General features: G+C 48.1%; 1 protein-coding gene and 1 long non-coding RNA gene across 36 annotated transcripts in view; one reads left to right on the forward strand and one right to left on the reverse strand.

Moving 5' to 3' along the window:
• The window catches only part of CLYBL (citramalyl-CoA lyase), a 283,442-nt gene extending 274,708 nt beyond the window's left edge, over positions 1-8,734 (forward strand). For 6 of the 20 annotated variants that reach the window (XR_014819827.1, XR_014819832.1, XM_021065855.2 and 3 more), the window contains one exon: positions 1,015-3,696. Coding sequence is in view for 15 of the 20 variants with exons in the window: in XM_021065855.2 (XP_020921514.2) it covers positions 1,015-1,110 (96 nt within the window). In the remaining 5 variants the exon portion in view is untranslated. Of the gene's footprint in view, positions 1-1,014; positions 3,697-6,911; positions 7,721-7,813 lie in introns of those variants that run through there. The other 14 variants (XR_014819828.1, XM_084982224.1, XM_021065857.2 and 11 more) reach the window with 7 other exon arrangements.
• LOC110255851 (uncharacterized) overlaps positions 1-27,784 on the reverse strand; it is a 113,439-nt gene that overhangs the window by 57,419 nt on the left and 28,236 nt on the right. The window lies entirely within an intron of this gene.

The raw sequence follows: 27,784 nt of genomic DNA on the forward strand, positions 1-27,784 counted from the left end.
TACCAACAGCTAGAAAGGGGGAGAATTAAGAAGAGCTATGATTGTAAACAGCAAAAAGGAAGTGACTAAAAGTACGTAAATAACCAGACATTACTTCAGATTCTGAGCATACTGCTCTGTCCGTTTAATTCTCCTTTTTCTTAGGCATTAAAGAAACTACCTTCTCATCTTAATATGGGAGTCTTGAATGAAAGCTTGAGGTTCTGAGACCCAAGTATTAGTCCCAGCTCTAATTTGTCAAGTGACCTTGGGAAGTCACTTAAGTGCTCTGGGCCTCAGCTTCCTCATCTGGAAGAGGACTGAGATCACAGGACACATTCAATAAGTATTTGCAGAAGGTTAAAGGAAATTTGTAAAATGGGTGTAGACCAGGAAATCTCAGATTCTTTCCAGGTTCGCCATTCAACAGATCTGTGTTTTTTTGTGGGTTTTTTTTTTTTTTTTTTTGTTACAGACTCTTGTCCCCTGTCATTTTAATCCTCTTCTGCAAAAGTATGGACCAGCAGAGGAATCTCTTTACTCAGTAAAATCCTAACTTACATTTTCTCATCACACTATCGTGTTACTCCTCAATTATGTTACAGCAAGAAGGAAGCATTTTCCCGTTAACCTGATCACACAGTTATTTTTTTCAAACAATAATCAGTTGCCAGAGCATATTACTGTTTTCACAATGCTATGCAAAATTTCAAAAACTATTTAAGTATTTATATTTTCCTTCCGCCACTGTTTTCTGCTTGATTTCGAGAGTTCAGTGAACAGTTTCCAGTACCTTGTGTCTGATGTTTTTCCTCTCCATTAAAATCCTCAAGGGTTCCCCACCCCCCTCCCCCCTTTAGGAAGAAAAAAGAGATCTTTCCCCTGTAATTTACTTTGGCTTTCTCAAAAGTTGGGTAGGAAAGTCAGTATAATTCAGGTGGAATCTAAAATGTTCTTGTTGTACAAGTGTGTGCAGAAAGGAAGCCTATAATTTCCAAGCATTCTTTCAGGAAGTTTGTGTTCTCTGTCTTCCAGGGAGCCTTTACTTTCGGAGGGAGCATGATCGACATGCCATTACTGAAGCAGGCCCAGCACATTGTTACGCTTGCCACATCCATCAAGGAAAAATGATCTGCTAAATGAAGCTCTCATCAGGTGGGCTGAACATATACAGTGGGTTTCTTCAAGACAAACCAGAATACTCAAGGCAACTTGTTAGTATGCCAGAGTAGAGCCTTTCTCCCCTTCAGTTCATGTTAATCACAATTTTTTTTTTTTTTTTTTAGTTATCTCACTGGCCAGTTATTCCTCTAAAAATGAACTTCTTCTCTTTGGTTCCAAGCTTATGATGTTATTGTTCACAGATGTGTTACAAGTATGGACTTAAGATTTCGCAGGGAGATAGAGTAGTGGGGAGAGATGGGCTGTGAGGGGAAGCTAGGTCTTTAATGAAACAGATTTTTCCAGAATAATATACTCCCTTCACGCCGGTCACATTAGATGCTTCCTACATCGTTCATTTGTTCACTCGACGCCAGAAATAATTTTAAGAAAAGCCAACTTTTGAAAAAAATTATAACTGAATAAAGGGTTGGTGTTTATTTCACTAGTAATCTGATCAAACCACAGAGATGCCATAGAAAGGGGGTTCAGTACCTTACTGGTTTCTGCAGGTATCTGCTAAAAATAAATCGTCAAAACTGATTACTTTAACCTCCGCCCGCTAAAGGGAAGCATCCCTCTCTGGAACTGCGAGGAGATGACGATGAAAGCCCTCATCCCGGGCGAATACTTTGGGTCAACAGTGGCCAGTAATTAAAAAATAAATGTGCAGAAACACAAGGCCATCCATTCTCTCCCTTTATTTCCCTGTTTAACTGTTTGCCATTGAGGCCATTTCCCCCTGTAAATGTATGGCCGGGACAGGGCCCCTCAGCAATAAACTTGTAGCCTCTAAGAAGACACAATGCCACAGAGCTGGTGCATATGGTCCCCTGCGAGATTTGCATCACATTAGGGATGCTGCTACAGGTCATATGGGTGGTGTGGTTAACGGGCTTAGTAAAGCTGTTTTGAAGAGGTTAACCCAGCTTGTAGTAAAGGGTAAATAAACATAACAACCAGCCATTCTTCCCTATTCAGCATGTGCTCTTATATTGAAGGCTAAAGGGTATTGAAGCTGCGAAGGATCAACTTGTGTTTGCCAGAGGACGCCAATGAAATTTGAAACACCAACAATCAGAGATTTTGTTTCTGCTCCTCATTAAATCATGAGCTTTTGTGTGGAGACTCTGGACGACTGTTCTTTAAGAAATTAACAGAATAGGAAGTTTTAAACTCTACACCAACCTTTTCATGACCTACACAGCAGCAAGGCTGCTACTCTTAGACAAACACTGCAGGGAAGTCTGTTCTGTTTATTTAAATTTGTAAATAGAAAACAGTTGTTTTTTATTTTCATTTTTCACCTCCTCCTACGCCTTTTTTGTTTATTTCCTATGTGGCCCCTTATCATGTGCCCCAACCACGGGTCAGCTTTCCCCCGCTTCCTCCAGTTCCTCCAGAAGCCCCAGAGGGGAATCGAGCTGAAGGTTATAGACAAGGAAAGGTGCCATGGAACCAAAGCAGAATGGGAGAGGCCCACACACTGTCCTACAACACCCATCACTCAGTGCAGGGCAGTGCCAGCAGGCGCGCGAAGGAACCTGATCCAAGCTGGGTGGTTCTGGCAAACATACGTCTGAGACACCAACTAACATTCTCAAAGATGGAATCCGCTAAGACAGCTCTTAAGCTGAGATGGGGTGTGCTAGGCCAGGGTCCCACCTCCCTGGCAGCGCACCTCCCTCCTCAGAGCACCCCCCGCCACCCTCACCCCCCCAGAGCACTGGTCACCCAGGGCTGCTCCAGAGTTGCCTGGAAAGAAAGGTGGGAGCCCGCCTCGTCCTCACTCGGAGGGGCTGGAAGCAGGAAGATGGTGTCCCAGGCAACTTGGGAGATGACTGGCCTCCAGCCAAACTGGGCTTCAGGACTGCAGACTGTGGCAGGGGGTGGCAGTTACAGGAGAAGCCATCCCTCCAACCCATCGTGCAGCTGTGCCTGCCCAGGCTAGCAGTCATTGCGCACAGGGTGAACCAGGACCGTAGGTGTCCATGCAGCTGGACCCTCCGGCTCAGAACACGGGGACACAGGAGGACTGCTCAAAAGGCAGAAGAGGCCTCCTGTCATTTGGACCTGTCATGTTACACCCTCAGGGTGTTAAAAGCGTAGGCAGGGCCTATCTTCAACCAAAGAAGATAATAAAAGCCTTTCTTCATACTTCCCTACAGGCCCTTCCCATCCTCACGGGTTGGTCCAGATACCACCACCACCAAGCTTTGACAGAATGGAAGGGAGACATTCTAGTCTCTACCCTCTTACCCAGGCAACCCCAAACCCTACAGGTGGACTTCCCCGAGCCCAGAGCCTATTGAGAGCCAAATCCTGCCCTTTGAGGGACCTCAGATGCCGGGGTGAAGACATGCCCGTCTTCAGGAAAAGCAGTCCCCTCAGCAAGGTCTCCAGGTGGCCCTGAGAGCCTGGACCCGGCTAGATCTTACCCACCGCCATCCCCAAGGGGCCCAGAGGTTCCTGAGTTTCCCACCATGATGGACTGGTCGCCACACCCTTTATCTCAAACCACACTTTGTTCCAATAAAACCTTGCTGCTGAAGTTGCCCCAAGTGTCAGATGTATCATCTCCTCAACCCAGGGTCCCACTCTGAGCACAGACCCTAAAGATGGACCCAAAGAGCATTTAGTCAGGGCCAGAGAGCTGTGCTGCCTCATTCCTTAAAGAACAAGACTCCACGGCAAGGAGATGCTGGGAGACCAGAGGTATCCCCACTATTTTCCATCCCACATCTCCTCGATTCCTGAGTGGGAGAAGGTAACAGGGAGGAGGGAAGGCTGGGCTCGCGGACCTGCTCCACCTGGGGAGTTCCTCCCAGCTGGGAATCAACGGGCCAGGAGACCCTTGCAGTAACCTGATTAATTAAAAACCATACCTGTTTATATTTTGTGTAGCTCACCACAAGCCGCTTCGCCGTATCACCCCCCTGTTATTAATTCTTGGGGGCTAAATTATGGGTGACACTATTAAAACATTATCAGAACTAATGAGAAACAATTACTTAGAAAATGAGCCAGGACAAGATTGAGTTGAGAACATCAGTGGTGATCACTGTAGATTAGTTTAATAAATCATCAGGTGTAAGGCAAGACTGACTATATGTATGCAAAGCCCCGACACGGGAAAATGAAATTGAGAATTTTTTTTGCATAATTTTTTCATTAATCTCAATAGGACCCGCGTGGTGTAGATTGTTTTATTCCCTAATACCTTGCCTGAGGGGGGGGCAATAATGTCTTCATTGTTTTACTGAGGTCTTAATGACAATCTGTGACAACCTCATTTTAATGGATGGAGGATTATACCAGCACCGTCATGTTTTATTGAAACGGTGAGGGGAACTCCAGTGGAGTCAGGCACTGACCCTGAGCACACGTTGGGAAGTTCCCCGGCATCTGGATGCGGTTCCCTTCAGATTTATTGAACCGCTGCCCTGGCTTCCTCTCCTCCAGGGACTGACTGGGAAAAGCGTCTTCAAGAACCACCAAGATTTGCCTCCTTTGATGTGAATTGGAAAGTAACTCTTTGCCTGGCATATTTTGCTGTGTAATTGGTATAGACCATGTAGGTTTTTGGTTTGGGGTTTTTTTTAATTTTTTTTAAATTTTGAATTATTATGAACACCCTAGCCTCTAAGTTTTGGGGAGGTGGGGAAACTGACCTTCAGCAGGGACAATGCATATTCTCATGGAGTCTTAGGAGTTAGCAGGTTTTTCTTTGAAGGGCATTCTACTTTTCTGGTTCCTGTTTATCTTGGAAAGCTAAGTGTTTTATTTTCATCTCCAGTACTTGGAAAACAGTTGATGGTACAAAACGGGTTCTGACATTAACCGCAGGATCTTGTGCGTATTAATGCAGCCGAGGGTCACCGAACCGGTCTGTAACCGCGAAGCATGTGCCACAGGCTCGGGGACACAGTACCCGCAGCCCGGAGACCCTACCCCCCGCGAGGTTTCGCCTTGCGACTTAGGGGGAAAGTAATTAGCAGACCTCAACATTTAAATGTTAAAACCTTAGTCTTTCTGCGCTTCATTTTAAATCGGAGTGGGGTGAGGGATTTAAGAGAGCGAACAAAATGGAAAATAAATTACTTCCAAATACCTAACGTAGTACTGGAAAGCTTGCGCAGTGGGACCGGGCAGCTTTTTTCTGTTCTGTGACGGGTGGTGGTGGTGGTTGGTTTGTTTAAATTCCAGCAATTATCTGGCAGCATATTTCCTTCCGAATCAGTAAGATTTGCCAACGAGGTAAAGCAAGCGATTTGTAGGAAGGAACCGAAATCAGCGTTAGTGCCTTTTGGAGGTTTGCTGCCGATCGAGCCCAGTTTCAGCTAAACGGGCTAAAGCCCGCAGGATTTATTTTACTTTATGTTTTACACACTCTTTGGGGATTTGTCGCTCGCGCCCGTCCTTTTGTTTTTGTTTTCTTCGATTGTAAGCGACACGCTCGATTTTACTCTGCTTCTTTCGAGGGGAGAGGCCGGCGAGCTCGGGAACCGCGCGCCCCGTCGGAAGAACATGCGCCCGCGGAGCCGGGACTCACCGAGTCCGCGTCCCCGCCGCCCGCGCTTCCCCAGGCCCGAGGTCGGGTGCGCGCCGACGCGGAGACCCGGGGCCTGGCCCGTGCGCCCCGCGAGCCGCTCCAGCTCTGTGGCCGCTGCCGGAGCTGCGGCCGTCGGGCGGGCGGGGCCGGGGCGCCCCGTGGGCCGGGACTGCGGGCCGCCTGGAGCCTGCGAGCCTGTCGCGCAGCCCCGCTGTAATGGTGGCAGATCAAAGGCTGCCCCGTGTCCCCGCGGAGCCCGGGACAATCCCGAGCCTTTGTGCGCTGTTGCTAGGAGCCCGAGAAACTAAGAGAAAGTGTCAGGAGCATGTTAATCAGACTCGTTACAGTGTAACAATAACGTCTCTCTCGGGTCTCCCAGGCCCGGCGCACCCCCGGCGCACCCCGCACACAGGCCGGACACCTGCGCGGGGGCCCTCGCGCCCGCCCTGGAGACCGGCGGGCCCCTGTGTCCCTCCAGCCCCGAAGTCGAAGTTGGCGCCGCAGCCAGGCGCCTGGACAAGCCCTGGGGGCCCTGCAAACGCCAGGGGCATCTCCCAGGCCTTGGTCTCCCAGACCTGAGCCCCGCGCCCTTAGCCTGTCCAGCTGGGAGCTGATCCCTGACCGGGGCACCTGTGGCGGATCCGGATCCCCTTGCTTTTCAGTCACTGAGTGGAATTGCCCACGCTATTCAGGCACTCTATTAGAATCAAGAGAAAAATGAACATTACGTTTCAGGTAACTTTTTGGTGGAGTTTCTTCAAAAGAGTCTAACTTTGCCGATTTCCCCCATCAAATCCAGAGAATACTTTAAGTGATAACCCCGAGTTTATGGAAGAAAAACCCTGAAACTTTGCTGCAAGTAAAGATTTTTCAGAGCTTTTTCCACAGAATCACGTCATTCATTCGTTTATTCATTCAACAAACATCTGTTGAGCGGCCTGGATGCCAGGCAGCTAGCCTGAAAGCCTTAGGACTGGTTCCGGGTGCACTTTTCTTTTAAAATTAAAATGCCCTTGTGTGAAGTGAAAGGAGGAGCAAAGGCGTAAAATAATGTCAAATGTCAAAACAAAAAGAAATGCCATTGGCTACTACAGCGACAGTAACGAGAGAGGTGCGAATTAAGAATTTAAAGCCTTTGAAAAAATACATGCCATATGCTTTGAAAACCAGCCACTTTTTTCACCTATTTCATCTCCTCCCCTCTTCTTTTGGTCTCTAGGAGTTCAGCCAGGCTGCAGTCCTGAAACCAGAGTCCCGCCTGAGGTCTGCAGCACAAGTCAGCCCTTCTGCATGTTTGTAAACAGCCTGTCAGATTTGCTAAGGGATCAAACACTGTGGGTCCTGGCCCCATTCTGCCCTTGGCCGGACACCGGGAACTGGAAAGCTGTGCTCAGTCTTAGGGCAGAATTTGGCCAACTCGAGGTGTTCTGCTCCAGTAGGAGCTCTGGTTCAGGAATCAGAATGAAAACTGAGGAAGAACAGAGGGGAGTTAAAACTGCCGAACCCTAAGTCAGAGACAAAGCTTCCTATCACCAGGAAGAGTAGAAAACAAGCCACTCTCAAATCACCTGTGCCTCCCTATTGACCAAGGGGGATCCTGCAAGGATATCAGACTTCTCGGTTGGTCAAAATCAATTTCTCTCTCACACTGTGTGGGCAGCATGTAGACATATAGCAAACTGGACCTGGTCCCAGAGATTAGTCTAAGCCCTGGAAGGAACTTTCCAGATTCTCTTCATTACATAAATAAGAGAGTGGATACACTGAAAACTCTCTCATGAAAAACAAAGATTAAACACCAACTACATGGTGATGTTAAAATATCTATCTAAAGGGGAGAAATTCAGTGAAAAGAAACCAGGGGTGGGGTTTTTAATTTTTTTGGTTTGGGGTTTCTTTTTTTGGTCTGCATAATACCACATAGCTGGTTTATTGTTTTGGTTTTTTGCTGGATTTTGTTTTGTTTTTACAATGAATCAAATTGCCTTAGTTATTAAGACACAGTAAAAGAACGGAGAGAAAAACGAACATTCCGTTTCAGAGAGCTTTGTGGTAGAGTTCCTTCAGCAGGCTATCCGCTCTAAGCATCTGGCTTATTTATGTATTTATTTTCTTTAAAAGGGCCCTTTTGCGTTCCATGGAAGTAAGAACATAAAAACCAACATGAACTCCTGGCTTAGAATCTCTGGGAAAACTGTGTTAATGACCCAAACTCCCAAATGAGGAAGGGAGCATTGCGTGTCCTCCATGGGAGTTCCAGAGACTACCATCCCTGCAGCAGCTTCCAGGGGAGCCTCCCCTGCAACGCTTCCCCCCATGTGGTGTGATGGAGCTCCCACTACCGCTACCGGGAGACCCCGCTGCCTTTCCACACCAGCCACACAGCGCCTCCCCCAAGGGGCCCTCCTAAACTATGCGGGACACTCCTGCGATAAGCCTTTGCACAAGCGGTAACCCCTCCCTTTCCATCCCCCCAACAAACTCCTTGACCATTCTTCAAGGCACAACTTGAAGGCCACTTCTGTGAGGGCTCCCTAACTCCCCAGAGACAACGTGCTGGCCACCCCAAGTCCTTCCATCGCATTGGAGATTTCTTTTGTGATACCGTATGTGTGTCCCCAAAACAGTGTGGAGGCCCTGAACAGTGGACACCGCCATGCACCTCCAGATGCCTCCCCTGCTCAGCTCTCACCAAGCCCTCCAAAGGCCCCCTGGAAGTGTGCTCATTAAAATCAGGCCCCGAGGAGTTCCCGTCGTGGTGCAGTGGTTAACGAATCCGACTAGGAACCATGAGGATGCGGGTTTGGTCCCTGCCCTTGCTCAGTGGGTTAATGATCCGGCATTGCCGTGAGCTGTGATGTAGGTTGCAGACGCGGCTCGGATCCCACGTTGCTGTGGCTCTGGCGTAGGCCGGTGGCTACAGCTCCGATGAGACCCCTAGCCTGGGAACCTCCATATGCCGCGGGAGCGGCCCAAGAAATAGCAACAACAACAAAAGACAAAAAGACAAAAAAGACAAAAATAAAATAAAATAAAATAAAATCAGGCCCCGAGACATCAGTTCATCCACCAGACATTTTGACTCCTGGATTCCTGCACATACTGGCCCTTTCAGTGGACTTGCTCAAGGTCACACAGCTGGCAAAACCAATAGTTCAGCCAAAGTCTGGAGATGAAACCACTAACCCCCCCCACACACACACACACACATGAGAATCCACAGATTTACAGTTTCACATTAAGTCTCCATGAAGGAAGTTCCCCGAGTTTTTTGAAGCAACAGGAAAATAGCGGAAGCCTCTTTTTCAACGGCCACCTCCCTGAGAGGCAGAGCCTGACCCTGGCAAAGGTATTCGAACTCAACCAACCAGTCATCCAGGGCAGCCAGGAAGCTCTGCCACCAGGCACCTCCCACCCCGAGGTGGGCCATCACGCCTTGCTCTCCGTGCCCCTCCCCGACTAAACAGTCCCTCCGCAGAGTTTGCAGGATGTCCCACTGGGGGGGGACTGGTCTCATGGCTGGAGAATGTCATGGGGGTTTAAGGAAAAGAGTTCCATTGGCGGGAGGAAGGAGCAGGGACAGAGGCTCAGGGACAGAGTTCCATTCGTGCCCATCTCAGCCCCTCGCCCCCTCCAAGGCCCCATCCTCCAAGGCCCCCCTCGGTCCTGCTATCACCTCTCACCCACCTAGTTCCCCCATCTGCCCTCCGGCTCCCATGTCCCCTTTCCTCTTTCTGATAATTTTACCTTCCTTCCTGACCTCACGATTCCCAAAATCAACAAAACTAACAGATGTAGGAAAAAAAAACAACAAAAGTGGATACAAAAAACTTTTTTCTAACAACATGTCCATGTTTTGGAGGTAAGTCTAGTGTCTTAAGTCGTGAGCTGCTTGGACCCTCTGCAATCCTTCATTTGCTGTGCACTTGGCACAGGCAGTTTATTGGCCCATTTTACTGCAGAGAGCCTGAGTGCAGGGGACAGAGCTAATATTGTACTTTGGGCATCAACATAGAAATGTCAGCAAGGCTGCTAATTATTCAGTAAATTAAATAGTGCTGCCAAAGCTGCTGTTTCTAATGTCCTACATTTGATCATGCTGTCTTAATGCAGAGCCAGCATTCAGATTCTATGTAAGTGATAAAGAAGATGAGAATCTGGCAAACTGGTTTCGGGTTCTCTACGTTTTAGTAGAAGTTATTTGAGAATGCAGTCTGAAATTCATGTGGGAACCCAGAATGATGCTTATAAATAACAAAGTTTAAGAATATAAAATTTGACTTCTTATTTCTTTGGGGGGAGGACATTATCAGAAAGGTAACAGTAAATGACTACAGAAACAGGTATTTTCAAATTATGATAAACATTCCATTTTAGATTACTGAGGGTGTGACCCCCCCAAAATCATTTTTCACAACTTCGCTTCATAAAGACCTTTTTAAGAAACCAGTCAGTCTTTGCATCATCTAAGGAATTTTACATTGTGACACATATTTGTGAAACTACTTAAGGTGAATATTTTCAAAATAAGTAGCAAATGAATGGGTCATGAATTTGCATGCACTGCCTCTGAAAATGAGCACATTTGAAAACAGTTTGTTCACAAGGCGCCATTGGCCTTTTTCCTTCCTTCTCCAAGAGCATATGTGTTGCATTAGTTCTCAGAAGAGAGAGCGTGTTTTCATAGCCTCCAGTGCTGCATTTGTAAAAATCATGATGATTTTAGGACTACACCTTCATTTTTTGAATTTTCAAAACTTGTCCCTTTTTACTCTTTTATTTTCTTTCGACAAAACAAAGCTCAGAGAACCCCTTTAAGAAATTTTATACATTCCCACAGAGTCCCAGTTTGTTGACCTTCAGGCCACAGAGTAAAACCTTTCTTTTAAGTCAAGCATTTCCCCATTGGGAAGCGCTCCAGCTTTTTCTTTTTATGAGGAATTTTAACTGCTGGACTTAATTTAATTATTGTATTTTGTACATACTCCCAGAAGCCCCAGGGCATGAGCTTTTCTTTTTTCAAAACTTTCAAATGAATATCTTTAGAAATGCACATTTCTGATGGTAACCTTACTTCTTTCACACGTATTTCTAATCTAAATAGCAAACTTGGATCATTCTGTCTCCTGACACATTCGTGGAGAGGCTTCAAACTCACATGGCTTTGCCAGAGATCCTCAGAATATAGTCATCTGAGTTCTGAGTGTGGGAGCCCAGGTTTCCTAACAAGAAAACAAAAACTGTCTCCAGTTGAACTACATTTTCCAACTTGATGGTTCTGGGCACATAGTCTTCAGTAAGAAGGGTTCCTGGGTTGCAGGCAGTAACGTGCTGGTCCCATGGCTACAGTCCGCCACCATCTGTCCCTATAGTTTCTATGAGATACTTCCCCCAACATCAGCTGCTCCTCGCGGATCCCAGCAGAGGCTCATGTGTGAACACACACACACACACAGTTGTCATCCCATGCTGATGGCAAAGATTCAATATCTTCATTTCTCATCTCTCTTTATCCATAAACATTTTCATTTGAGCCTTCTGATTTTCCCCTGGAAATTAAAAACTTGGACCACATCTTGACTCTCAAAGGTGAAAAATATTTGGGGACAGGGTATTAACTTAAACTCATTTGGCAATATTGGAATGTGGAACAAACATACATTTTCCAAATTCATAAGCTCTGCCCAAAATATTTCATGAGAGTTGGGCCACTTATGAAGTAAGCTTCATTTTAGGACTTGCGAGACCTCTGAATTTAGGAAGATGTTTGTAAGAATTATCTGCTAGGTGAATCTGATTATCTTATGTATTTTAATTTAAAATGTAAAATTGCTAATAAATAAAATTTAAAATTCTAGAAATCACAGCATTTTGGTGCCAAAGAAGGCCTTTCCAGGTCACCTATGCCAAAGATCTGGATGTGGGCTGCATATTCGAATTGCCTGGTGGACGTTTAGTAAATACTCTAGTCTGAACCATCATTTTGCAGATTAAAAAGAGAAACACCCAAACACAACTCTAAAAGTTGCAATATGGCGTTTACATTTGAAGTCTAAGGAATAATACTATAACATGTTTTGGGGACTCCTGGCCAGGCGAAACTTTAAAAAGCAAGCTCACTCAAGTTTCCCTAATTATCCTTTGAGCCACACAAATTGTAAGATTTTTTTTGACTGATTTTTCCCATGTGATATGCTTTCTAATTTTATACACATTGACATCCCTGACAGATCTTGGAAAAGGCTGGAATAGTCAAAGCCTTGAACTATCTCACATTTAACTTTTTTTCTTTTTTTGGGGAGGGTATTTTTAGGGCCACACCTTCAGCAGATGGAGGTTCCCAAGTTAGGGGCCCAATTGGAGCTGTAGCTACTGGCCTACGTCACAGCCACAGCAACACCAGATCTGAGCTGCATCTTCGACCTACACCACAGCTCCTGGCAACGCGGGATCCTTAACCCACTAAGCAAGGCCAGGGATCCAACCTGCATCCTCATGGATGCTCGTCAGATTTGCTAACTGCTGAGCCACAACGGGAAGTCCTCACATTTGCCTCTTAAAAGACGGTACCCTTGTGTGGATGGCGGCTTTACTTAAAAGTTTGCCCTCTTCACTGGCAGTGTCCTGCTTCATGACTAGTATTCTGTGAATTCATTTTTCTTACATATATTTAAAATACATACATTTGTCCCAGTGTCATCTGACGATCTCAAAACATTTGAACCATGGAGCTTTACCCTGTACCATTTTTATAAAAACAGAACCAAAGAGACAAACAGCAGCTCATCCGAGTGAGTCCCCTGAAGGCGAAGGGAGCTTTGCTACCGTCTCTGACGGCCTCTCCCTCTCGAGGGCAAGGGAGGCCGCGCGAAGAGCAAGGGCTCCTTCTGGTGAGAAGCCTTGGGGCCGGCTGTGTAAACGCTGGCTCTCGCCCGCCTCCCCCAAGTCCAGCTCCTCCCTCACCTCTCCCACTCCTCGTCCTCCTTCTCCCCCTTCCCCTCAAGGAGGGCGCGCTGGCGGGTCGCGAGGGGAAAGGAAAGGAAAGGAAAGGGGGCGCTCCAGCCAGAGGACCTCCCGGGAGAGATCCTGGAAGCTTTGATCTCAAGGATTTGCCCTGGGCTGAAAGACCTCTGTTGGCCACTCCTCTAGGATCCTAATAAGGCCAGGACCTGGGATCACAGATGCAAACCCTTTTTAACGCTGCGATGCAGATTAAAGCTGTGGAGCTGCTGCGAGAGACGGTGTGTTAATACGTGGCACCTACGCAGAATGCGTGCAAGGATTCTCTGCTCCAGCGGACGTTAATTGAGTTTCTGTTGTGTGCCTGGGCTAAGTGACGTCACTGCGTCAGTGATGGGCTAAGAGGGAACTCCCGGGCTGGCCCTAGGCCCCTGTATCAGTGGTTCGGTCAGAAACGAAAGCAGCGGGGCGGGGCGGGCCTTTCTTATTCTGCAACCCCCCCCCCCATTCTTTTCTAATTACTCTTCCTAATCCTTTACAACAGACATGCAAATTAACCAAGAGCGCTGCTCCAGGTCTGAGACTGGAAAAAGGAATAAAAAGGGAAGAAATCTCAAAGTGTCTTAGAGGTAGATTCTCATGGAGCCATACAAAAAGAATGTTTATAAAAAGATTAAAAAACATTAATGGCAAGGAGAATGGCTGAAAAGCTTGCCCTTGCTTATTTCACTGTCTGCTCCTACTCAGAAAAATGTGTGTTGCCATTTCATTTTGTCGCTGCTTTAAGATAACTAGAGGTTAGGAAAATAAGTCTAGGCAAAAATGAGAACTTGGGTGAGAGCTAAAGTTCATTATTATTATATTATTACAAGAGTGGTAAGACACTGGGCCAGAGAAAATTTAAAGTAAACATGTAAGGTTTTTGACAATCAAGCTTTATCTTTTTTGTCTTTTTAGGGCCGCACCCATGGCATATGGAGGTTCCCAGGTAGGGGTCCAATCGGAGCTGAAGCCGCCAGCCTACGCCACAGCCACAGCCACAGCCACGCCAGATCCAAGCCATGTCTGCTACCTACACCACAGCTCACGGCAATGGCAGATCCTTAACCCACTGAATGAGGCCAGGGATCAAACCCGCGTCCTCCTGGATGCTAGTCGGGTTCGCTAACCACTGGGCCACAACTGGATCTCCTAAATCATTTTTTGGGTGATAACCTCCAAGGCCCGGAATCCACAAGGCTGGTGGCAGCGTGACTGGTACAGTTCTCCTGGGAAGTATTCAGCAATGGGCATCAACAGACTTACTGTCATTTACTTTGTCATCCAGCTGTGCCTTTTACATCTGGATCTGGGCAATTCTATCATCCTAAATATAGAAAAAGCCTCATTCGCAAAGACAACTCACAGTCCCGTCATTTAAATTAGAGAGGTATGGGGGCCGTGGGAACCTGATGAAATATTAGCCACAAAGCTTGTTTCTGAAGAGAAAAATAAAAACCTTTTAAGGGATTCCTGTTGTGGCTCAGTGGTCATGGATCCAACTAGTATCTAGGATGACACAGGTTCAATCCCCGGCCCCACTCGGTGGGTTAAGAACCCAGTGTTGCTGTGGCTGTGGCAGAGGCCAGCAGCTACATCTCCAATTCGACCCCTAGCCTGGGAATTTCTATATGCTGCAGGTGTGGCCCTAAAAAGACAAATAAAATTTTTTTAATTTAAAAAAGAACTTCTTCTTTATAAAAAGAAAGAAAGAAACCTTTTCATAGAAAGTTTAAAAACAGACACCAAGCCGTATATGCAGAGTCTGGAGCTGGCCGGCCTGGGCTCTGCTGCTCCTGCTGGCTAACCTTCAGCAAGGAGGTAGGTAGCCTGTCTGTGCCTCGGTGTTATCATCTGTGAAGTGTGATAACCGTAGCCCGATCGAGTAAGATTGCTGTGAGACACCAGTGAGTTCGTGCTCAGAAGAGTACCTGGCACATAGCAGGCTCTCAACATACGGTACGGTAGCTGCTAATGTTACAGTGTGGTCCCAAGTCGGTTAAAAAGAAATCGCATTAGAAGAAAATACACCTCAATGGCAGCAATCTCTGTTTTAGGATGTCAAGACTACTGATCATTTTTACTTTGTCTTTTCCCTTTTTTGCATTTCCAAACTTCTCATTAAAGATGTATCAAAATTGTTAAACCAAGTTGGAGCTAATTACAAACAAAATCTACATTTGAAACCACCGCTTTTGATCATTCTAGGGTTACACCTAGAAGGCCCAGAGTAGAGAGGCCCCAGCGGGGAGTTTTCATAGGATCTGAAGCATCCTGGGGCCAGGACTGGGGTACCGGCTTCCAAGGACTCCTCCTGCCCTGGGCACCACGTCACTTCTTGTCACAGGGACAATGGGCTCGGCTGTGTCAGGTCACCAACCGCACCCGGACTGGCAAGAAAGTGATTCCCAGTCGCCCCACCCCCCACGCCCTGTGGGCACTGGGAAGCTCCTGCTCCTTCTCCTTAAGTAGAGATCTTGATGCAGTTAGCAGCCTCGGAGAATTAGAACAGCGGTCGAGGGAATTTTTCAGACACTGCCTCGGCGGTGGAGAAAGAGCTCCTGAAGCCTGTGCTCCTGCACTGCAGCTGTCCAGCCTCGGGATGCCTTCTCCCAGGGCGGAGGCCAGTCTGCTCTGTTTACACACCTGGACCTGGTGTGAAGGGCAGTTTGGAGGGAGGGGGGCTCCCCTGGCCATTTGTGGAGTTGTTCCCACTTCCCAGCAGCAGGCTATAGACCAGCCTTCCAAGAAATACCAGAAGCCAAGTGCACTATCTGTCATCACTTAATAAAGCTTCGAGCTTTTTTTTCTTTTTTTGGTCTTTTCTAGGGCCGCACCCACGGCACATGGAGGTTCCCAGGCTAGGGGTCTGATCGGAGCTGTAGCCGACGGCCTAGGCCTACACCAGAGCCACGGCAACACCAGATCCGAGCTGCGTCTGTGACCTACACCGCAGCTCACCGCAACGCCGGATCCTTAACCCACTGAGCAAGGCCAGGGATGGAACCCGCAACCTCATGGTTCCTAGTCGGATTCATTAACCACTGCGCCACGACGGGAACTCCTAAAGCTTCGAGCTTTGCATGTAACAAAAGGGGACGAAAAGCCCAGCCTCACATTGCAGGAACCCAAGAATCATTCCATCGGCTCCACGTGGAAAGGGCTTTCTCTTCTTCTAACGTTTAACTATTAGATCTAAGATGAGCAACAAGGCTCCTAGTAAATAAAATAGGAATAAAATAGGGGTTCCCTGATAATGCAGTGGGTTAAGGGTCTGGCATAATCACTGCTCTGGCTCAGGTTGCTGCTGTGATGCGGGTTCAGTCTCTGGCCCGAGAATTTCTGCATGCTGCAGGCAGGGCCAATTTTTTTAAAAAAGAGGAATAAAATAACTGTTTGCAACTTGACTTTATCACACAGTATGGAAAGGGGGGAACTGATAAGTTGCAATAAGCAGTAGTATTCTTTGAAAAATAGACAAGTGTGTCAAATTTAAACAATGTCAGCATCATTTTTCTATATTTTTATGAGGTTGGAATTAAACCACAGAGACAGAAAATGTATTTACTGTGTTCATTCCTAGCACCTAGCACAGTGCTTACTGTTGACATTCGTTGAATGAATCAGTAATGCATTGATGGACAAAGGAGAGGTCTCTCTTTTGTGTTAGATGGGACATAGAACAATAACTCAGCACCCCACTCCTAAAGGCTCACTCTAGTTCAGGTCCTGGCTCGGTGGTTAACGAACCCGACTAGCATCCATGAGGACGTGGATTCAATCCCTGGCCTCCCTTAGTGGGTTAAGGATCTGGCATTGCTGTGGCTGTGGTGTAGGCCGGCAGCTACAGCTCCAAGTGGACTCCTAGCCTGGGAACCTCCATATGCCATGGGTGTGGCCCTAGAAAGACCAAAAAAAAAGGCTAAAGACTCACGCTAGTGGTAGAGCCATACACACAAATAAAAAATGACTCAAATATAATGTGACTGATTTCTGAGACCATACAACTAATAGTCAATACTCGTATTTCAGCTGCTCCTATGTGTCAAGTACTTATACATAGTAAAATGTAATTCTTTCCTTCAAAGTTCACAGTATGGAAAACACAAAGCATAGGAGACACAATACCACGAGGAAGGCCAAACAGAAATGTGGACTCGGCAGTCCACCCGGTTGAATTTAATTATGCAGACTCTGGCGTTAGACTGCTTGAGTTCACAGAGTTGTGTGACCTTGGACAAGTTGCTTAGCCTCTCTGGACGATTCTGTTTGCAAAATATTATACTGGGACTTAAAGGGTTGTTATTGGGTATAAAAGAGTTAATATCGAATACCAAATATAAATAAACGTGAAATAAATCTTTCCTGTGTTCTATGCATCATTAAGAACTCTGGGGAGTTTCTGTCGTGGCTCAGAGGAAACAAACCCAACTAGCATCCATGAGGACACAGGTTCGATCCCTGGCCTTGCTCAGTGGGTTAGGGACCTGGCGTTGTGGTGAGCTACGGTGCAGGTTGAAGACACAGCTCAGACCTGGCGTGGCTGTGGCTGTGGTGCAGGCCGACGGCCACACCCCTGGCCTGGGAACCTCCACCTGCTGCAGGGCCTGTGCGGTGTCTCTACGCTTTTTCCTGATGATTCTCCCCTGATGGGACTGAACCGAATGCAACTGCACAATTGTGGACTCGGGGTCATCAGGGAAGGAAAGGTAAGATTCTCACCCTTTGTGGGAAATAATAAACATTTAGCCAAAAGAAAAAATTCTCAGAGCCAAGAAATACCTCGAGGAGGATTGCAAACTCGTTCTGAACAACCACGACCCCTTTCTCCCTGGTCCAGCGCAGACGTGGCCATCAGCTTCGGCATCCTTTCCAGCCGAGTCCAGAGGCAGGCTCCGGACTGCTTCCCGACGGGACCCTGGCGGTGCCCGCTCTCTAGGGCCGGCGTCTCGTCTCCATGTCTCCGGCCTAAACTGTCCCTTAGGGTCAACCTCATTGGACACCGACTGCCCTTCCCCCAGGACTGAAGCCCAGCTCCCAAAATGGCCCGCCAGCCCCACTCCCGAGAGCTTCCCGTGGAGTGAGTCCTGCTCAGCACACTCCGCTGTGGGTCCACGGCCCCCGGCTAACTCCCTGACCTCAGCTAAGCCGGCGACTGAACCCTCCGTAGGTGTCCACAGAGCTGAGCCCGGCCCTGTCTTCCCACCAGCCAGGCCCGGTGTGACTCTGTCCGCAGGGTCCCCGCATCATGCAACAGGCCCGGCCGCCCTTGCCCCCACTCGACGTAACTGTCAGTGAACTTGAGGTCGTATGGGTCGGACACCTGAGAAGAGGTGAAGGCCAGCAGGGGTAGGAGGGTGAGGGATGGCGGGTGCTTGCAGGGACTGCCTCGCTGACCTTCCTAGGAAAGGATGGGTGGGGGGCACTGGAGGGCTTAGATCACTCCCGTTAGCGAGGGGGCGTCTGCGGGGACCAGGGGACAGTCCCTCCTGTCTGCCTTCCCAGCCCCCCCCTTTTTTTTTTGCCTTGTAGGGCCACACCCATAGCATATGGAAATTCCCAGGCTAAGGGTTGAATCAGAGCTACCGCTGCCAGCCCGCACCACAGCCGCAGCCACGCAGGACCCGAGGCGCATCTGCAGCCTACACACAGCTGGCTGAGCGAGGCCAGGGATGCAACGGGCATCCTCACGGATACTAGTGGGATTCGTCTCCCCTGCACCGCGACAGGACATGCGCCCAGCCCCTCGTAAGTCAGGGCTGACTTCCCTAAGCCCCTTCCTTCTGGAGCCGCACCCTGGACGACCGAGCAGGGAAGACTCGGTTAGGAGTTCCAGCCCCTCTTCAACGGGAGGGCCGTTCCCTGGGAAGCTCAGCCTTGGCCTCTCCCTCTGTTCTGCCTCCCCCCTCTGCCTGCCTCCCCCCTCCGACTCTGTCTGTCTTGGCCTCGTCTCACGCAGCTCATGCTCAAGTGCTCCCGAGAGTCAAGGGCTGGCATCGCCTGGTCATCCGAGGGACAGCCCGGACCCCTCCTCTGCTCCCGGACCGGCCACTCTTCCTGAGCCGGCCTGCAAGGCAGCTCGTCCAGGGCCCTTCTCTTAAAGGCTCTGTCCACGTTTCCAATGCAGGCTTCTCTTCTGAGAGTTTACAAGTCAACCGGGAAACAAAATGAGCCCCGGCAGAAGGGCGTCTCACAAGGGAGCAAACCCAGGCCGAGAGAGAACCCAGAGCAGTGACTCGGCATTGAAATCTTGGCCACTTTCGTCTCTGCATTAAACGTGGATTTGTGTGGCATTCAGCCGCTTCTTTTAATTGCTCCAAATAAATATCCTGGGTGATTTCGAGAAAGACTTGTGCAGCGGCAGCACGAGCCCGTATTAGCAGGAAGGGCTTTAGGGTACTGTGTGCTGAGAAAGGCGTTACATAAATTGAAACTCCTTTTGCTCAGAGCCGAGTCCTGAAAGTTCATGCAGTGAAAAACATTTCTCACCGTGCACAAACTGTGAATTGTACATAAAATTAAATTTTCTGATTAAAATCTGCATTGTTGGACCTCCTGCTGGCTGCCACCATTTTGCTGAAATAAGATACTATTTGCGGTAATGGCAGCGAAGGGAAACCTGTTATCACTGATTGTAAACTGGCTTCACTCCTACAGCTTAAAAATCTGGAGAGCTTTATTGTGCAAACATTGCATTTTCCGTACAAATATTAGAGTGAAGCTTTACTACTGATTCATCAGCCAGGGTGAAAGCAGGTTTACAGTCCGACCCCGACAGCCCTAAATCTTGTTCATGCCCAGCCCTGGGCTGCAGTTAAGGCTCTGAGAGGTGGAAGGTGCCAGGAGGAGGAGGAGGTGGACATACGTAACTGCAATTTTTGAATTAAAAAAAAAAAATCTTTCTCCACAAGGGCGTTATTATTGGAGAGAGGAAGGAAGGAAAAGATGGGGTCTTAGAAAGATTTCAAATTTAAGAACCCACCCCTGGTTCAGGAAACTGACAGGGTTGCCTTTTAAGGGTTTACCCACCGCCCAGCCCCCAGCCCCAGCCCCTCTCCCTCCACCGCCAGCCAACCTCCGAGCTCCAGTTCTGAGAATCAGCCCCAGAGAAATCAACTACAGCTCTGCACAGCATCAGCAATACGGGGGTTCAGGCTAATAATTTTGTTTGACAAATGCAGAATCTGAAAAAGTGAAGATTGTTTTCTCCTAAGAAGACGTGTGCTCAGAATTAGAACCCCCAGGGTTGATTTTCATCTTTTGTTTCCCTAGCTTTTGGTTCGCAAGTGAACGCTCTCCAAAAGTCAGCATCGGCCAGGCACACATAAATATTTTTTATTCCCTTCCAACCACTAGAATAAGATTGTCCTTCTCTTTCATTTTCTAAATCATTTTCTTGCTTGGGTAATACAAAATAGCTTTGACTTACAAAGGAAGACAGGGTGGGGGGCGGGGAGGGTTTAGCAAAATGATTGATCCAATTTGCTGCATCTCATATTTTGACAAAATAAAGCCAGAACGAACCGATTTCTCAAGGAACAAACAACCTAGTCCATGCACAGTGAATCGCACCACGTCTTTTTCTAGAAGAGCTTGAGGGTTACAGGCAAAACCAGGGCTAGAGTAGTATAAACTCAGCCACTTCCTCTGAGGGAGCAAATGCCGGGGAAGGGGGTTGAGGTGGACGGAGTCAAAGAGCCCAAGTTCAAAGGCACAGACCACCTGGAAGGCGTCGAGGTAAAACAGACGAGATCGCGCGCGTGCACACGCACTCCAGGTAGGGCTCGGAGTGTCCTTTTGCAGCTCCTCTGCCCTAAAAGCACATCCTCAGTATTCAAATGCGTCAGTCTCAGCTGCCCCACCTGTGGGGAAAATAGCTGGGGGCAGAGACAGGAAGTGCCTTGTGGGTTCCTGACCCAATCAATCCCCAAGTACCGCCTGGCCGCTGCCCGAGAGTTTGGGGAAACTGCTATTATTATGCTTACTTCTGCTTCAATTGCATAGTGATTCAATAAGTTAAAACATTTACACATCTATGAATTAGCTCTCGTTGAAAAATTATTCCTTTGGCTTTCTTTTCTCCCTCTAAACCTCTCTTATATTTTCTACTCTTTCATGGCACCAACCTGAGTTTCTTATGTGGTCACAGTGGATTAAAAATGTTAACCTGTGTTCCCCTCTCTTCTTACTGGCCACGCACACATGCCCTCTGTTTGAAAACTGATCGCACAGAGTCCTAATACCTCACTCACTCATTCAATAATGTACTGAATTCACTGGGTGCTAGGAGCCAGACTCTCACCTGAGTATAACAGTCTTGGGAGCGGAATCTCACTCAAGAGTTGTGCCAGCCTGAGAAATAATCAGAAATCCCAGCTTTGCTGTCTTTTAAACCAGGATGTAAAGATCCTGAGAGAATCGACAAAAGGAGCTTGCACCTGATGTGCCCCTCCTCCCAACTTCACTTCTCTCCTTGCCCCACTTCCTGCCTCTTTGCAAGTATCCTCACCTCCAGGTCCTCTCCCTGTTCCCTCGAGGGCTCCGCTGCCCAAAGGACTCTTTCTATGGCTCAGTTATCGCCTCTGGTCTTGACCAAAGATGGAAGGCTTCACTTCCCCATGCCTCTGCCCAAACTTTGCCTCCATCGTTGCTTCAGGCTTCCACTGATTTCTTCGAATAGTCATCACTGATTTGTTTCTCTAAGGACAGTCATCGACAATATTCCAGTACAGTTTGTAGCAAGAAATAATGTCTGTCCCTGTATAGGGCATCAAAAGTCACTGACGGGACAGATGCATCCAAAGACAAGGCAAGATTTAATAGGCTGGCCAAGCCAAGGAGACCCTGCTCATGTGCCCTGGCGAGCAGAGCCATTGAGTGGGCAGCCTGACAGTGGGGCAGGAGGGGAATAGCAGGGGTGGGGAGGAGTCTGGGGTACTGCTACCATGCCCGCCCCCCAGCTCCAAGGCCCTCGTGCCCAGGCATGCCCTGAAGGGCTAGATCATGAGGTCCTGCCCCTCGCTTGCAGGTATCAGAGAGCCCTAAAAGGGATGGAAATCTTGGTCTCCCCCTCAAGGAAGAGATGGACCCTCAGACAGGAATCAGCAATTCTTTTTTCTTTTTTTTTTTTTCTTTTTTGGTCGCCCCATGGCATATGGAGCTCCCAGACCAGGGATCAGATCCAAGCCACAGTTGCAACCTCAGCCACAGCTGCAGAAACACTGGATCCTTAACCCACTGTGCCGGGCTGGGGATCGAACCTGCATCCCAGTACTCTCAAGATGCTGCTGATCCCGTTGCACCACAGTGGGAACTCCAGGAATCGGCAATTCTGATGGATGGCCATCCCCCGGTTCTCTTTCCCGTTGCTTCACCAAAGAGAAAAGCCAAGCTCCATCTCTCCATGAACCTGCTCCTCCATCACAGACCAGAAAGGACCCAGGTTGATCAGGCCAATAGCCCCAGAAACCCCTCTTCTTCGGCCAGAATGGGGCGTTGGAATCCTGTCATTCAGCAAGAAGAGGATCCATGTCAGGTTCCTCTCTCATCTCTCTCCATCCCGCCATCTTTCTCTTGGTATGGAGTGTCTTTTTTCTGTCTTTCACCTACTTCTTGTCCCCTTCCTGAATTCTAGCTCTTTCTTTTGGGTTGGCAGACACCAGAGGGCAACATTTTACTTACTAGTCAATTCTTGCCTTTCACCAGTAGAGGGAAGAGTTTGAGAGAACCTCCAAGAACTGGGAGGTATGTGGAAATGATTTTGAAATATGGCATCAGCTTAGTGCAGTGCAACTGCTCTCTCAAAGGCATCTCGTGCCAAGGCATTCTGTTCCCGTCGGTAAATAATCTGTTATAAAACTGTTGCATTGCATATTAACTCACCAGAGCACGACACTGGCAAAATTTCCCTCCAGGCTATATTTTGCAAAGAGACAACTTTCACGTGATGTGAGACCTGAGATTAAACTAACAGAGGTCATGCATTATTCAAGGTCGAGCCGACATTCCACCCCTTCCTCACCACTTAGTCTTTTGAGGTCTGGTTTTCATTTTCTTTCACAAGCCCTGAATGGCTTGTTTTGAGTACCTGTCATCGTAGGACCCTGGGTGCTTTGCGGGTGCATGTGGGCTTAGTTGGGCAGGTGAAGTTGAGCCAATCAGAACAATTCATTATGAACCAAACAGCCTAGCCTGCAGGGCAGTAAGTATTCAAGCAGCCCCTCTTCAACTTGCAAGAGGCTCCTTCACCAGGGCCTGCCCATTCAGCCACGCATATTCAGGGAATTAGAGAAGGTTGATGGTGGTGTTGTTTTTAACAATTTGGAAGGGACGGACTCAGAAGTGAAACTTGCACCACTGAACTGACCATTCCCCACATAATTATCCTGACCAAGTTGGCACTAATACCTTTGAAAAGGAGACAACATAGAGCTATAGGCAATCTGTTCAACCATTGCAATTTGCTCAATTGTTTGGATCTAATTACCTGGCCTGGATATTTTCTGCTTGGTGTCCCCAGCCTTTCAACCATTTCCAAAGCCAGAGCTTTATCGAGAAGGTCTTTGAAAACTCCTTTAGCTAGAGTCTGTGACGCAGCCCCTCTTTAGATGCATTTTTGTATCTGAGGTGCTGAACTTGAGCCCATGACTTTGCCTTCATTTCTTCATCAACGTCCCTTCTCGGATTGATTACCTAAAGCAAGAGTTCTCATCCTCAAGTCCAGAAGTAGACGCGAGCATTTCCATGAATCCCTTGAAATTATCAGCAAAATTCTCTGTGTATGTACACAGCAGTGTTCTTGCACAGAGGGCCCATCAGTTTCCTTGGATTCTCAAAGGGCTCCAGGACCTCCTTCTTGTAGCTGCGCGGTCACGATGTCCTTGGCACAGAATTCCCCTCATCAGTATGCAAGAATGGGCTTCAGGTGTGTGCCTGACCCTCTGCTCTCAGCCCCTGGGCAACACGACAGGGCCAGGAATGGCTGGAACTTCCAAGTCGGCCTTCTCCTGCCAAAAGCTGCCAAAAGTTGCTATAAAAATACTCTTTTTTCTGAGCCACTGTGGATTAGAGGTTGGGACGCATTGCCGTGACCTTTTCACTTTTATCCCATCCACCCTCTTTGCCTTATGCATCTCTTCCTTCATCTGCATGGCCTCCATTATCCCGAGGGCAGCTTGGCATCAATTTCGCTAGCTGTGGTATAAGCTGCATTTGGTGTACTTTGCCAGGAAAGTGGTGGGCTCGTCTCCTCTTCCTAAAAATGCTCCCTGGCACCCATAGCTTGGAATTTGCTTGGCCGGCCACATGGTGCGTGAGACCAGCCCATTTCCCCATTTTCTGGGCTGCATTTCTTTTGCTAACCCCACGCACCTGCCTCGGTCCTACATCGCTCCCCCTTGTCCATGTGCCCAGAAGAACTCCTATGCCAGGTCCCTAAGTGGCTCCCAGCTTCGGGACCAATATTCCTCAAACGCACTCATGCAAAGATTCCTTCCAACCAAGAACAACATTAAGCTCTTCCACCGAACCCACACATAGCCAGAGTCAGACGCAACATAACAGGGCAGGTGAATTCCCACGACTCCTGGCTGACACAGCATCCCCAGGTCGTGTGACTGGCCCAGTCCCCCCGGCCCCAAAACACACAAATCCTCATGCCCCATGCCCAGACCGGCCAGCCAGAGTCTCATTACATGATGCTCTGATCACATTATGTTACTATCTATCATTTCATAATTTTGGTACACCGAGAAGTATGCCAGGAGTTCCCTGGTGATGCAAGGGGTAAAGGATCTGTCATTGTGGCCAGGGTCGCAGCTATGGCGTGGGTTCAACCCCTACCCTGGAAACTTCCATATGCCGCAGGTGCAGTCAAAAAAAAAAAAAAAAAAAAACCCTATGCCATTCACTTAGAATTAACTTAGGATTCAGATTTTCATATAAATGACTTCGACAACATTTGACAAACGCCTGCTGCACTTGACCTGTCCATTGCAAAGCCTTGTCCACAAACTCTTATTCTTCCAGCCCACATCACCTTTCTATTAGAGAAACTCTCTGCCTGCCTTCTGCCAGTCAGCCAAGTCGACAGCCCCAAATGACAATGCCAGTTTCTACTCTATTCAAAACTTTCTTCCTCTCTTCTTTTTTTTTGGTCTTTTTGCCTTTTCTAGGGCCGCACCTGTGGCATATGAAGGTTCCCAGACTAGGGGTCCAATTGGAGCTGGAGCTGCCAGCCTACACCAGAGCCACAGCAACGTGGGATCCGAGCCGTGTCCGCAACCCACACCACAGCTCACAGCAATGCTGGATCCTTCACCCACTGAGCAAGGCCAGGGATCGAACCTGCAACCTCATGGTTCCTGGTCGGATTCGTTAACCACTGCGCCACGATGAGAACTCACGAGAGCCACCTAATCCTAGACACCTCCCTCACCCGTAACTTTCTTGACAGTGTATCCGTTCAAAAGTCTCTTACTTTTGAGAGGAAGGACATTTGCTGCTCACCTGTACGGAACAGTCAGTGCATATGTTTCTTCCACAGGTAAGTGCAGAGCTACTGATCCAGAGGTTACGTGCGACAAGGTGAGGGATCGGGGCTGGAGGATACGGGGAGCAAGGAGGGAGCCTCTTCGCTGCCAGCATCCCAGAGCCCCAGGCGTTGCAGATTCTCTGCGACCCAACAAAAGCCACAAGCCCACTAAAGAAGTCTTCTCTTCAACCCTCCCACCACTCATTCGCAAATAAATTAATGATTCTCAGAATATTTTCGAGTGTAGCTGGAAAGCCTGGCCAGAGGGTCACAGCTTGTCGCTCAGGAGACTTTACACCAAGATGAGCCATTTCCTTCCTAATGAAACTGACAACCGAACTGAATTCCGAATCCCTTTACTTGAAGGCTAAAATCCCTGGTAAATCCTTTAAGAAAACAGTCGTATCACTTTTCTAGGTATTTTAGAAACAGAGGGAAATATTTGAATAAATGCCTGAAAATCCCTTGCAGTCATTTTAAAACCTATTTTTTTAGACAATATCTGGAGTTACTAAAAACTATGCCATGGGATCCCTAAAGTAAAAAATATAGATCATTTTTTCTTTTTAAGAATCAAATAACATGTAGATATACAAATTGCAAAAAAAAAAAAAAAAAAATCTGGTTTTTAACCTATTTGCTGAGTGGACAGAAAACGAAATGCTTTGCTCTCCTCTGCAGCCATCGTAACAGTAGATTGACTGGTTATTATTCACTAACCTTAAGTGTATACTAACTTTCCAAGGGAGGGATGGATACATTTGGGGAAAAACATACAATATTTTTTGTTTACTCGTGAGTTTAAAGTATGTTTTAACATCTTTTCACTTTCTTTGTGGTCAATCTAACAGCTAAAGCTGCTTTCACATATACTTTTCTCAGTCAACCATCTCTAAGGAGAGAAGTGCTTTCTATTGGATGTTAATATATTTTTTCCACAAAAGGTTTCTTTTTTGTCTTTTCTAGGGCTGCACCCTCGGCATATGGAGGTTCCCAGGCTAGGGGTCTAATTGGAGCTGTTGCCGCCGGCCTACACCACAGTCACAGCCACACCGGATCCGAGCCGCATCTGCGACCTACACCACAGCTCATGGCAACATCCGATCCTTAACCCACTGAGCAAGGGCAAGGATCGAACCTGCAACCTCATGGTGCCTAGTCGGATTCATTAGCCACTGAGGCACGACGGGAACTCCCACAAAAGGTTTTCAAAGCTTCATGAGCAGAGTATCCGTTTGCAAATCCCCCAACGTCGTGAGAGGGAGAAATACTATGGAACCGTGTAACACAACAACAGTGGCCAAGATCCAGCATAGTGGAGGTTGACCTGGAGCCTCAGGAACCCCAGCTAGTGGCCTTTCATTTTCTGATAAATTTCTCTCTTAAAAACTAAAAATGCACAATAGGAAAATTAGAGGAACAATTGCATATATAGAACAGCAGGGCGGGTCCTGGACTTTGACACTTTCCAAACCCCAACTACTTTACGCTGCAGTTGTGTTGAGTAAACTGGGTGTCACCTCCTCTTCGAAGCCTTCCCTGAGCCACCCAGCTGCTCTTGCCTGCCCCCATTCGACCCTGCATGATCTTCTTTGTAGTGTCCGGTATGTTTAAACCGGCTTCCCCATGTATGTCCCTGGCCGCAATGGCCTCCTCAAGAGGGATACTGATGGGACACATCACCTGTGTCCCATCAGTGTCAAGGCCTGTGAGACAGGGAGTGTGCTCACAAATGTGGAAAAAGGCAAACACGGCACACTCTCCAGAATCCTTGTTTTGGTCTCTAAATCCCACCAGGCGCAGGTGGCCGGAAGCTACCGGCCACTAGAGCAAGGATGAGTCAGGCCTTTCAGATGTTCTAGTAGAGCCCCAGGGGGTGAGAAACCCAGGTTCCAACCCTGAGATTGGGACGAAGCTGGGAGGTAGAGAAATGCACGTGGGGTGCATTCAGGACAGGACAGAAGAGGGTCGGTGCGACTGGGGACTCTGACGAGGTCACAGAGTGAGGGGGCATCATGGGAACGAAGGAGGCCACACAGGAATTCTGGGGACATGTCCACGGCTTGCAGCCACTGACCCAGGCCCAGAGGAGCTGGCCCTCGCCATCCCCACCCCTGGGCCGTCTGAGGCCTTCCGTGCCAGGCCCAGCTGCCTGGTCTCCAGCTTCAGATCTTCTCCTGGCCTTTCTTAAACACAGGCCCTGGACCGCCTTCCTGGAGTTGGTGCCAGGTGACACCAGCCACAGCACTCACCCGGATGTGCTGGGTGGTTCCTACTCGCTTCCATGTTGCCAGGTAACCTTCCTGCCGGGGATGCCCGGCACTGTGCCCACCTGGTAAAGACCACCTTTGGGGCTAGACGGACACACTGGTGCCCATAAGATCCCCCCTGCTAAGGTGGCCACCTGGCTCCAAGTAAGGTCTGCCCTAGAGGAAGCTCTACTCAAATTGCTAGTTCCTGACAGGAGGGACAGGGCACAAGCATTCAGCAGGTGCCAGGCATTGAGCTGATTGTTTGGAAGTTTTTTTTTTTTTTTTTTTTTTTTGCTTTTTAGGGCCACA

Source organism: Sus scrofa, chromosome 11 (genome assembly GCF_054392235.1).
Source record: "Sus scrofa isolate SSC_HxYL_T2T_F1_AM1 chromosome 11, Sscrofa_HxYL_maternal_Yorkshire_Landrace_v2.0, whole genome shotgun sequence".
Classification (NCBI taxonomy): Eukaryota; Metazoa; Chordata; class Mammalia; order Artiodactyla; family Suidae; genus Sus; species Sus scrofa.